The sequence below is a fragment of the Mus musculus genome, chromosome 17 (assembly GCF_000001635.26).
Source record: "Mus musculus strain C57BL/6J chromosome 17, GRCm38.p6 C57BL/6J".
Taxonomy (NCBI): domain Eukaryota; kingdom Metazoa; phylum Chordata; class Mammalia; order Rodentia; family Muridae; genus Mus; species Mus musculus.
In genome coordinates, this window is record NC_000083.6 from 10,317,223 (window position 1) to 10,329,312 (window position 12,090).

The 12,090-nt window shown below is 49.2% G+C and overlaps 2 protein-coding genes and 2 long non-coding RNA genes across 12 annotated transcripts in view; 2 read left to right on the forward strand and 2 right to left on the reverse strand.

Moving 5' to 3' along the window:
* The window catches only part of Qk (quaking), a 112,891-nt gene extending 110,752 nt beyond the window's left edge, over nucleotides 1-2,139 (reverse strand). For all 9 annotated transcript variants that reach the window (XR_385170.3, XR_385169.3, XR_385168.3 and 6 more), the window contains exon 1: nucleotides 1,510-2,139. Coding sequence is in view for 5 of the 9 variants with exons in the window: in NM_001159517.1 (NP_001152989.1) it covers nucleotides 1,510-1,651 (142 nt within the window). In the remaining 4 variants the exon portion in view is untranslated. The remainder of the gene's footprint in view (nucleotides 1-1,509) is intronic.
* Nucleotides 2,140-2,428: 289 nt separating this feature from the next.
* Gm46608 (predicted gene, 46608) lies at nucleotides 2,429-6,189 on the reverse strand. The gene has a single exon (XM_017317774.2). The coding sequence runs from the start codon at nucleotides 3,121-3,123 to the stop codon at nucleotides 2,497-2,499; it is 627 nt and encodes a 208-aa protein (XP_017173263.2). The 5' UTR covers nucleotides 3,124-6,189; the 3' UTR covers nucleotides 2,429-2,496.
* Cahm (colon adenocarcinoma hypermethylated RNA) lies at nucleotides 2,697-3,919 on the forward strand. Its single transcript, NR_037588.1, has one exon. It is a non-coding gene; the product is annotated as a colon adenocarcinoma hypermethylated RNA (long non-coding RNA).
* Nucleotides 6,190-7,379: 1,190 nt separating the features above from the next.
* 1700110C19Rik (RIKEN cDNA 1700110C19 gene) lies at nucleotides 7,380-12,090 on the forward strand. The gene is made up of 3 exons (NR_045461.1): nucleotides 7,380-7,568; nucleotides 7,833-7,972; nucleotides 11,698-12,090. It is a non-coding gene; the product is annotated as an RIKEN cDNA 1700110C19 gene (long non-coding RNA).

Genomic DNA, 12,090 nt, shown 5'->3' on the forward strand with positions numbered 1-12,090 from the left:
GTGTTTCCGCCCTAATCACATTTGTGAATAGTGACAAATGAAGTCATCTAAAAATTTAAGTTTCAACTGCACCTAATATAGGTCAGATTATTAAGCATACTATTTTGTTCCAAACATTTCCAAGGTTAAAAAAAAATAACTGGCGCCCCTTAGCGCTCACTTTTGGAAATACTCAATTTAAGAGCTCCAGCTTTCTTTTTTTTTTTTTGGACATTCCAGAAAGTTTTCTGCCTCCACAATTTTTCAAATGCCAACACAAATAGGAAAGGCAAAAACCCTTAAAGGGGCAGTTCAAGTTTTTTCTCCAGGGCAATTTAACACTAACAAATATACCAACCCAACAATAAAAAATGCCTCTTTCGATGTGTTGCTGTTGCATGTTCATGTGTAATAGCTGAATGTTTTCTGTTTTAAATACTGCCCAAAGCTCCCCATCCAACGGAAGCTCTGAGGATGACTCTTTAATCATCTTTTAGCTCGGGAGTCTTTTGTTCTTCCCTGACATGCCAGCAGATATCCCCAGCTATCTCTAAAATTTTTCGACATTCTTCTCAAGATCCTAAAATCCATGTTCATCTGTACAACATAGTTTTCCGCTTCCTTTAAACAGTCCACTCAGAGACTTTAAAAGAGAAGACAGAAACTACTCGCTACTCGATTTAAAACAGACTTGTTGGTCCTATCCCACCCCCCAACCCCGCCCCGGGCGTCCACAGAAACCTACAGCTACTGGGAACTAACACTCCAGGTCGCTGCTATGAGTAGTTCCTAAAGGAATTCCAGAGCTGACCAGCATTAATCTCCAGTCAGTCTTCGCTCCCCACAGCGCTCCTAACTCGGCTTGTGCAAACTTCTGCTCTATTTTATCCCCGTCCTTTCAAACTTCCAGCTCCCCGCCCTGCAAACGCAGGCGGCTACGCCGGGAGCGAACCCTCCGCCCCAGTTCTTCCAAACTCGGATTCCGTTCAGGTCTGTCCTCGCGGTATTTCGTACTCCTCCCCCACCACCACCACCACAGACTAAAGAAAAAAAAAAAAGTGAAGTTAAACTCCCAAACAGTTCTCGCTTCCCCAAACAAAAGGACAAAAAGTGTTCTACTCTGTCATTTCGTCCTCGCCTTCGGCCACATAAGCACTACTTTTCTTCGGTACCCTACGTGATTCCTGGACATCTCGGGGTCCGATCGGGTACTGCGGGCCACGCAACTCTACCGAAAAGAGCCCGCTAAGCCGGGGCTCCGCGGGCCAGGCGAGGCGGAGCTCGGGGAATCGCGTGGCCCCGCCGGGCCGGCCGAGATGGCCGGGATGGCGGGGAGCCTAGCCGCCGCGCCGTCGGGAGCCGGCCGCAGCCCCGCAGCCCCGCGCGCTCCCGGGTCCGCCCTCGGGCCTGGCCCGGCCCCGGCCGGGCCGCGAGCCGCCCGCGCCGCCTTTGTGCGCCCGCCCGCCCGCCCGCCTGACCTTCCCGCCGCCCCGCCATCCCGGGCCGCCGCGCCGGGGCCGGGCGCCTCACCTTCGTCCAGCAGCCGCTCGAGGTGGTTGAAGATCCCGCAGAAGTTGGGCAGGCTGCTCATGAGCTTCTTGTCGTTCATCAGCTGCATCAAATAATCTGGGGTGGGCTTCGGCTTCTCCTTCGTTTCCATTTCCCCGACCATATTCCAGGCTCCGCAGCTCACTCCGCCCGCCGCCGCCGCCGCCGGAGGAGAGGAGGGAGGGGCGGGGGCGAGCTCCGGCCGCCGGCCGCTCGGGACGCGGCGTCCCGCTCCGCGCCGGCTCCCGCTCCGGCTCCCGCGCCGAGCCCCGGGGCGGCCGGCTCCGCGCGCCCGCCCGCCCCCCGCAGGCACTTTCGCCCGGCCCGACGCGCCGCGGCCGCCGCTCCTCGGCCGCCCGGCGCGGCTCCCCTCGCGAGGCCGGCGGCAGAGGCGGGTCTCGGGCCGAGCGCGGCGCGGGGCCGCTGCGCCGCGAGGAGCCGGGGGGCCGCTCGTCGGCCGGTCGCGCCGCCTGCGCCGGAGCTCGCGAGTCTGCGGTGCTGTCCGCCGCGGCGCTCCGCGTTACCGCCGCCGCCGCCGCCGCCGCGCTCCGACTGCGCTCCTCCTCTTCCTCCGCGGCTCTCCTCCTCCTCACTCACTTGGCGGCGGAGTTCGCCTCAGTTCAGGCGGCGCCGCCGCCCCTGGCCGCTCGGGCGGGACGGCCGGCGCAGGGCCGGGCCGCGGCGGGGAGGACGCGCGCCGGTGGCCGCCCGCGCGGGGCCGGGGTCGCGGCTGAGGGGGACGCGGGCGGCGGCGCTGGCTCGTCGGCGCGCTGTTGCTGAGGCGGCGGGCGCGGTCGGGTGCGGCGGCTGAGAGGAATCCCGGCGGGACTCTCCGCGACGCGCTGCGCTCGCCGCCGCCCGGGCCTCGCGTCCGCGCGCGTTACTATAGTTTGGGTTTTTTTTTTTTTTCTTAAACCTCTTCGTCCACCTTCCTCGCTACCCCCTCAAAAAAAAAAAAATTTTTTTTTTTTAAACGTCCTGTTGCTTCACTGGGGACTCTCGGGTGGGCGTCACGTGTCCAGACACGTAGCCGAGAGGCTGAGAGCGCGTGCGCGCGTCGAGGACTGTGACCACGCCCCTTCCGAGGGTCGCTCCGCCCCACCTGGCGGAGAGCGCGCCGTGGGGGCGGGGGGTGGGGGGGAAGCGGGCCTGGAGCGCGCCTGCGTGGGGGTGGAGCGGGACGAAGATGGCCTGCGGACGGAGGAGCGGGACCGAACCGTTCTGGCGCGGCGCCCACCTCGCGGGGCGGGAAACCCGGCCGTCGGATCGCTTGGGGTGCGAGGTGGCGGCGGACTGAGTTGGCGTGGGCGCCCACACCGCAAGTGTCTCCGGCGGTAGGGACTCCAGTGAGGTTTCCCCTGGAGCCAGCGCCACGCGTGACGGGCCTCGCGTTGCCGTGGGCTGCGAGGCGGCCCCGGACCGTGGGCGGAGACGGCACACGCGTGCGCACCCACGGGCGTGCGGGCGGGCTCTGTTCCATGCGGCGTGACGCGCGGTTCCGTTAATCCTCACCGCAGGTTCCAGTCCCTGGTGGCGGAGGCGCTGGCTCCTCAGCGGTGCGGCCCCCGCACAAGGGAGCCTGTGTGAGGAGTACATATTCGGGGAAAAAACGAAGTGGCCAACGCCTATTTTTACCTACTTGACAAAAATAAATAAATAAATGACAGGCAGAGGGCCAGGACAGGGGCTTTCTATGGCGTGTAGAGGAAGTTCTGCCGGTTACATTTGTTTCGGAAACAATGTTCCGAATTGCAGCAATGAAGTCCTGCGATTTATAGAAGCTGTCGGTCATTAAATCTGCATCATCCCTGTTTTGTTGCAAGTTCTCTATAACATGCTCCATTAAAATGTAGACAAGATTGTCAAATTAACCATTTTGAGAGTTGGCCCTGGCTATAATTTTCTGGGAATCATCTCACTGTATTTTAAATGTGTACGTAAGCAGGCTAGTTGGATTGCTTTTTTTGTTGTTGTTGTTTTAAACTTTGATTTACGCGATTTCTAAAGAGCATTTTCGAAGTTTGTGTGGTACCAACGGTATTTAAAGCAATTTTACTCTTTTCCTGGCCAGTAGCTTCTGATTATTTTATTTAAAGACTACAGTTTGGGTTGGTTTGGGTTTTGGTTTTCTAGTTGTCCATTAAACTACGTTTTTTAGAGCAAATGATGAACAAAGTTAACATGTAATTGAAATAATTTTAATTTTCCAACAATGGCTATAGTAGTTCTTAGTACTATAGATAATCCCTTAATTATCTCTAAACAATAAATTAGTGAAAGCATGGAATAATTTGATCAAAAAGCTGTTACTACATTTTCTAAATCTTTCTTCAGAATCTAGAAAAAAACGAGGTTTCTTTCTTGTATATTATTAAAAAATATTTTGTCACTGAATTATTATACATTGTCTGTGTTTGTGCAAGAGAAGTCCCCTTTGTAAGTTGGTCACACTTATAGGCCCTTTGGTAACTGCTCTCCCTCTATAGCTCAATCAGAGCAGTCCTGTACCTTAGGCAATCCTGGCAGCCCCAAGTTTTACATAAGAGGAAACCCCTGAAGAGGAAGAGGGAAACTGAATAATTTTATCCAGCACTATAGCCAATGAGCCCTATCTGCTGTTCAAATCCATGTATATTTTATACCAGAGTGCCCCCATCCCCATTTTACTGACCCTATCCAGTAAATCCTTTGAATTCATTACAGTGTTACATAATTTTTGACCCATATGTCCAACCACTTTTATAATGTAGTTGAATGAAAATAATAGGCAATATTCATTCACCATGGCTCAATCCCTGGTGGACCCATCACTTGGAAATAGTAGCCATTTAGTGCATTTTCTCTTCCCCTGCTTAGTTTTGCCTGATTTCTCAGGTTAAGAAAAAAAATATCCAGAGTTTCCCAAGACCTATTAGGCCCCAAGAGATGTTGCTGCCCAAGCTCACTAGATGGACTCCTCATGTGTCTTGACCTCTACACATGCTTGGCATCTGTAGGGCTCTGGGCTTGGTGTACCCTTGTAAAGTTTTCCCTAGTTGCCCAAAAGCCCCACTCCAGCTCCCATATGCCACCTCTATTTTTTGTTAAATGTTTAGTTGTTTCTGTCACATTTCTCACATGCCATGTCAGATCTGTGCGTCAGTTTGTTTGCCATCAGAGACTCTCACGCTTTGAGAGTTCCTAACCCCAACAACAGCACATGTGTAGGCTCTCATGACTTTGGTGTTCAAAGAGGAGTGTCATTAGCTAGTTGCATACTTGAGGTTAAAATTCTTACCTGATTTAGTTCCTTCAGTGCTTCCCCCGACACGTGGGGAGGTGTGAGTAGCCATATTTGAACTGAGATGGTTGGTTGCCTAGGAACAGCTTAGTGGCTAGTGGAGGCAGTCCAGGACTGTACAGCAAGTGAACACATGGCCTTTGGGGCCACTGACCTTGCCCAGGCACTCATCCATAGGCTCCCATCTTTGTCTGTCTCCCACTCTTCTGCACATTGTGCACATGTATTGATCACACAACATGATGAATGCAATGTAGACTACAAAGTTTATTGAGATATGTACCTTCAAGCTTACAATCTCAGCAATTATTATAGATCCTTCAGTCCTGTTATTGCAAACATTCTAATACAGTTTTCAAAATGTGCAGGATAAATGTACATGAAGATAGGTATACACAGGTATATGAAGATCCTTGTAATAGCTCTTTCAGTGAAAACTCGTCTATTAACAATAAAATTGGCTCTTCATTTTTATACTAATTAGCTAGGAGTGGAAATGTGCTTTCTGTTCAATTTCATTGGCTCTACTAGCTTGTTGCATCTCTCCACATTTAGAGTAAAAACTTAACAATATTCCAAGCAGGTCTGTCTTTATTGCCATGGAGTTTTTTATAAGAACTAAAAACTGCACATTCAATGTATGATGGTTCTTTGTTCCAATATTCTTTGAAAGAAATAATCTAAATTATAAAAATTTCTATGAGGGGGATGGGAGGAGTCTAGGTATGTTTGTATAATTAACTCCACAAAACGTTCGAGTATCCTCCTAAACTATAAAGTGGTTTATCATATAGATACTGTTCAGAGCATTGAAAATGATGTAGGGATTGTGGTCATGTTCAAATGTGAAACTTCAGCATTTGAAGATTAGGGCCCGGAGAGTTGTTATTTTTCGGTCTATGTCTCTATATGTGTGTGCATTTAGCACGATTGTCTTATTTATTTTGTATGCAAGAAATCAGTCCAGTAGTAGTAGTAGTAGTAGTAGTAGTAGTAGTAGTAGTATGTCTTCCTTTCACTAAAGCATGTTTATATCTCTAGTAAGATGAGGAGCGTGACTCCCTCGACTGCTGTAGTGTGATTTGTGATTACAGAGCTAATGTGATCCTTCCAGATGTAGCCCCAGCATCCAGCTTCACCCCCTGCCCAGCAGTTAAATATTAACTGGTAGTGTAAAGTTTCTGCTCATTTGACCCTAAATGAAACTGTAGAGGTAGAAACACTCAGAGCAGGATGCAGGCCCTCATGCCATGTAATGTGACCTTCTCATTCCACATTTATACAGATCTTCAAGCAAAAAATAACTATTAATTTTAGGACTCTACACTGAGCTTCAAATGCACTCTGTGTTGACCAATTTTCATACTGACTCAGAGCATTCATTTCAGTAGTGCTTCTCTGGATTGGGCTAATTTCATGGTTTTTTCTCTTCAGGATCTAGACCTGAAGAGAATCTAGGACCTCAGAATGAGTGGGTGATTAGGTTATTTTACTATGTTCAGTAGATACCATTTGGTTCAGTGTGTTAATTTTAAACAGCTAATGTGGAGAAACATTTTATAAGCAAAGGATATAACTACTTAGGTCGTCCCCAGACACTTAATCCAAATGCCATTTTCTCTACTACAGCTTAGAGACTGGATGTATTTTCCTGGTAATTGTGGCATATGTGACTTCTAAACTGAGTTTCCAGAAGGTCGGTGTGAGACTTACCAGGAGTGCTCTGGGGAGTCAGACACTTCAGTTATTTCAGTACACTGGTGCCAAGTTGCTAATTGCCTCAATTTTACAGCTGAGACAGTGACTGGTCCACGAGTCAGTAAACCCTGGAGACAGGATTCATTCACATCAGACCTTCAAAGTGACTGGACTTCAGGAAGTTAAATCAGGATGCCCAGGAACTAACTCACTCTCTCTCTCTCTCTCCTCTCTCTCTCTCTCTCTCTCTCTCTCTCTCTCTCTCTCTCTCTCTCTCTCTCTCTCTCCCTCTCTCTCCCTCTCTCTCCCTCTCTCTCTCTCTCTCTCCCCGTATTAACTGGTCAATAAAGGCTAGAGCCTGTGATTGGCAGTGGAGGGGAAAGGTGGGACAAGAAGTCTTTGGAGTGAGGCCAGGTAGAGAGGAGAAGTGAAGGAGAGAGCATGGAGAAGAGGAGAAGGAAGCAGTAATGGAGCAGAACTACCTGGCCAGGAGAAACTGGAAGTAGTAAGGGCCTTATAGGTGGGGGGTCAGTTAGACTAGTATTAGATATGCCCTTATAAGGCTTATAGCTTATAATTATAATAACTGAATTGCGTGTTTTTTTATACGGGACTATTGGGGTTGGAAATTCCAGCAACACATAAAGAGGGAGAAGGGAACAAGCTAGGGGAATCCTGGAGAGGGGGCTGGGGTAGGTACAATCAATATACATTGTATCCATGCAACCAACTGTCAAAGAATCAGCATTTGGTTAACTGCCTTGCGGTCTCTGAGTGTATAAAGTCCTTAGGGTTCTTTCCTAACAAGTGGAAAGAATGAGAACGCGACTCCGTGTATTTGAAGCTTCTAAGTCTCGAAGTTCCAAACGTTTCTGGCTCTGAAGAGTCCTCACAGAGAAGAGCAGATTTCTAATGTTTAGTTTCTGTGTTGGGTAGCCCCATGTCCAGATGACATAGAGATGCATTTAAAGCCTTCAGCTGTTGGGCTGAGGGCAGAACCCAGAAGCAGAGCAACTTGCCTACCTGGTAGGATTTCCAGTACTGCAAAACGAAAACTCTTAAGGTGTCCAATTTTGTATTCCAAAATTCTTTGTAAAAGATTCAACTGCTTTCATTTCCCTCAGATGTATAATGCTTTGGGCTGGAAGCTTTATATTTTTTATATTTTGCAAAACCAAATTTCCCACCCAACACATTATATATTTATAGCTTTATAACTTGATAACAAGTAGAGCACTGGAGAAACTACAGGCAGAACAGAGATTCCTTGGCTGGGGGGGGGGGGGTGCTGAGCTTTCCTTCCTTCTGTTCTGCCCTCTTCCTACAGCTTCTCTGAGTAAATGAGAGGAGAAGACTAAGACCACCTCTACAAATCCGACCTCTAAGCGGGGAGCAGTCGGGAAGCCGGTCACAGCCGCTTCTGGAGGTGCAGGAGGTCTCTCTGCCTTCACTGCAGGGAAATAGAAGGTCTGAGAGTTGGTTCCTCATGAACAGTATTTGCAGGGATTTTTCACGACTGGGGATCAAAACTAGGGCCTGTATATACTTGGAGGGGTGGAATTTCTGGCATGGAAAATGTGTGTCTCATACCTGGCCCGATTCAATGATTCTTAAGAATTTTGGAACAGAAGAGATTTCTATTAATATGAAATATCCGTAGCCCCCAGATAAATCGCCTCTAATTTCAACATTAAGGGGAAGCTGGTGGGCAGTGATGGTATCCCCGTGCTTTTTCTCTTTATTCTGTGTTTGGTGGTTATAGCTGCCATGTGGGTGCTAGGAACCAAACCCAGGTCCCCTCGAAAATCAGCAAGTTTTCTCAGCTATCTTCCCAGCCCCTGCTTTATTATGTATTTGAATATAAGATTAGAAGCAGTTATTCACAGCCCTGATACTCTCCACCAGTACAGCTTTATCAGCTTTCAAGTGTGTTGTTTAGTTTGGTTTTTCGAGACAGGGTCTGTAGCCCAAATTATGTAGCTCAGGCTGACCTTGGAGACAACTCTCCTGCTAAATTTTGAATGATTTGCATACCACTTAGTTTTCGGCCACAGACTGAGCCACGCAGTATAGTCCCTGGGGCCCCAGGCTCTCCCCATACCCCAGCAGGAACCTGGAACCTGCCTTCCAGGGCTGGGGCTACACTCGTCCCAGCGGTCTTTAAAAACATACTCACTGTTACTCTGCATCCGCCTCTACGTGCCTGGAAAGCATTCTGTCTGTGTTCACTAACCCTGAATTTACCAGGTTTTGTGAATTGCAGTGAAAGCAAGTAATACTTTGTCTAAAGTATGAACAGTTCCTTTGGGTACACATCCCAGTGTAGCGAGGGGGTCAGCGAAGGCCCTGCTCTGACAGCCTCAGCACTGTCCTCTGGTTCTCAAGTGTTAACACTTGGAGGAATAGGTTGTTGCTAGAGTCAAAACACACCAAAGTGCTTGTGTCCAGCAGCCTGCATTCCTGCCTTAGCCATCTTGTCTCTCAGCTGAGCCTCAGGGTGGACACTGACAGCGCCTGGATCTACTACTGGTTCCTAATAGTTCTGACCAGGCCACTCATCAAATATGTTACAGTTACCTGAGTAGATAGATCTTGAGGGCCACCAACTTGAATAACTAGCACTAACTGCACTGTTTTTTCTGACAAACCATTGGTAGCATTGTTTTTGCATGGAAAGAAAACGTAACCTAGGAAAATGAGTAACACTTTTTTGTCTAACAGTTCCGCAGTGTGTGTGCCCTATATTTATAGTGTGTGTTTGGAATTAAGTAGCAGTAAGAAATGGCAAGCTCAAACTGGCAGACAGTAGGATGGGGCGGCACCTGTGTAGTAGGATTCTGTGTCCAGCTACAGCTGCCAGAGGAGTAGGAAGACCAGGGTGGGAACTAGGAAAAGAAACTGCTCAATTGTGAAATCAGGCAAGAGAAGAAGGATCAAAGGGTTTGAAGACAGCCTTGTATCCGTCATCAGCTGACACACTAGCGAAAAGCCACAGCCTCCAGTTCCTCTCCAAACCACTAGGCCACTGGTAGGCAGAGACAGCAGACCTTTCTCTGTGCCAGATCCCTGACCTCTGTGGTCCAATGGCCAGACTTGACATTCTCTTCTCCCTCAGCTGACCAGGTTTCAACACTACAGCTGGGCCCATGCCTAGCTTCATGAAGAGTGCTGGCCCAGCCAGGCTCTGACACTCCTCTGGATGGGGGTGGGGAGCAGACACCAAGTCTGAAACTGTGAGAGGCAGCGGCCAAGTCTCAGCTGCCACTCAGTAGTAGTGAGCTCACAGGGGTAAGGAGGGCCTTCATGCTTGTGCTCTTCCCTAAGTGCCTCTCTCTGCACTGGGAGGCAGGAGATAACACTGAAGCCCACAGCATCTTTACTTGCCAATCTTTCAGCTCAAAATATGTCATCATGATTTTTCTATGGCTTCCAATTCCATAAACCACTTCCTGGGGCTGATCATAGGAAGTTAAAGGACCACAACCAGGTGGCAAGGAGCGTGGCTTCCAGGTGGCTGTGCTGTCCGGAAGCAGCAGCATCTCAAAAGCTGGCCACACCACTCAACTCTCTCCATGCCCTATGCTCGGCTGCTGCAGGAGAGTCTACCCACAGTAGCCAGGCAGAGGCTTCTGCCCCACCACTGCCAGTTCCTACAGGGGCTCAGAAGAGCATATCCTCTAGTAAGCTTAGGAGGCAAGTGGACAGATGCAGTCTGAAGTGGGAGCTTAAGGGTTCTTTGGAAAGTTGTTTGGATGGTGTTTTGCTGGTGCAAACGTGTAAAGGGGTGTTTTGTTAATGTGGACACAGGTATGAAAGGTTAAGGCAGACTAATAAAGGAATATTTCACTGAAGCAGACACTGGAGAGAGGATGTTCTGCTAAAGCAAGCACGTGAAAGGACACGTGGTGAAGGATTCTTTGTTAATGATACCTATGTGTTGGTCTGCATTATATTGCATAGTTGAGCTGCATTTGTCAAGATGCTGCAGAGAGAAATGCACCAAAATAATTCTAGTGGTGTGCTGCAGCTTCTTGCTGCTTCTGCGGACTCAGGCTGATTGGATGCCTGTGCTAAGGCAAGTCCCATGCAAGGCACGTGGAGGACACATGATATTTAAGGGTATAAATAGGACTCTAAGGAGTGACAGAGACAGAGCTTAGCTTTCTGGTACAGCTAGCTGTGCAGTGCTTGTGGGTCTCACATCTTCTCTGATCTTCTCTTCCCTGAGAAAGATAGAGCCAAGAACTCCTGGTGGCCCTGCTGGTCCCTCCTGCTGAGTAGAGCCAAGGCTGAGGTCTGGCTGTCTCTGCTGGGTGGTGTCTCTGTTGTTGCTAAGCTGACTCTACCAAGCTGAACTGCTAGTGTAGTCGTGAGGTGTTTGCAAGTGGATTAAGCTGCCACTTCCAGCTAACCTGTGAACTGAACTGCTGATTTCCTGACAACACAGATGGGAGTTGCTCCAAAGAACCTTTCTAAACAGGTCCACATCCCCTGTATCCTTTCTTTTCCACTACCTCTGGTGGGACTACAAGGGAAGTTAAAGCCTTTAAGAACCATCATTAAAAATAAGGTTTGAAAAAGTTAAAGTTACATCGGCCGAGCCTCCAGGCAGAACGGGGACTCACCACACTGCAGCAACCCAGGGTCCTGATGATGGCAGTCAAAGGTGAAATAGGGCCACTGAGCCTAACGGCCCAGACTCGTGATTCCAGCTACTTGAGAAGCTAAGACCAAGAGTTCAAGGCCTGTCTGGGCTACAGAGTGAGGCCAGCCCATCTTAATCTTTAATAAAAAAGAAAAAGAAGAAGTCTGGGACTGTAACTCGGTGGTCACATGCTTCTCTAGCTTGTGCATTAGGTCCGATCCCCAGTAGAGAAGAAATAGGAGCCCGATGTGGGCTGCCTCAAGCAGTCGCTGGTCTCTGTCCCTGTGCCATAGTCCTAAGGCAGAAGAGTACCACAGCCCTACCTGCCCACTCAGCAGCAAAACCATGCTTCCTCCTCACCAGACATTTGGTCAGCAAGAGCCAGAGCTGCTGTTTTTAAATCAGATGCCGTGGGGAAAAATAGCTCTTGCTTTAAGGAACTTAAACATCTTAGAGAGTGGGTGGGAGTGTGTGCGCATGAACAAGTAGTCAGTCACAGGTGGCTTCTGCAGGCTGATGTCCTTACCTGGCGTATGATTCACTGTAGGTCCCTCATCTGTCCCCAGAAGAGCACCTTATATCAGCAAGCGGACCCCTGGCACCTGCCATTGCAGCTTCCATTGTGCAGCCACATGTCCCCACCACGACTACCTAGCTCCAATGTCACATGGCCTGCAAAAAGGATCTACCATTGGAGCCAAAGCTCACCCCACTGGAGCACTAATGTTGAGCAAATTGGCTTTCGAATCATTCGTTTTCTTCACCAGGAGGGACAAGCTATCAATAGACACCTGGGACACGATTCAGTCTGTTGTAACTGCAACCCTGAGCCAGAAGGAGCGTGCAGAGAACTTCCCTCCCTAGCTCCATTTCTACACAAACGATTTACTGTAACTCTTCTACAGTGCTTACACAACAAATAAAGGTAGCACCGGAGACC

Bases quoted from the DNA above. Each gene is read 5' to 3' on its own strand.
- Gm46608 (XM_017317774.2), bottom strand. From the start codon at position 3,123: ATGTACTCCTCACACAGGCTCCCTTGTGCGGGGGCCGCACCGCTGAGG.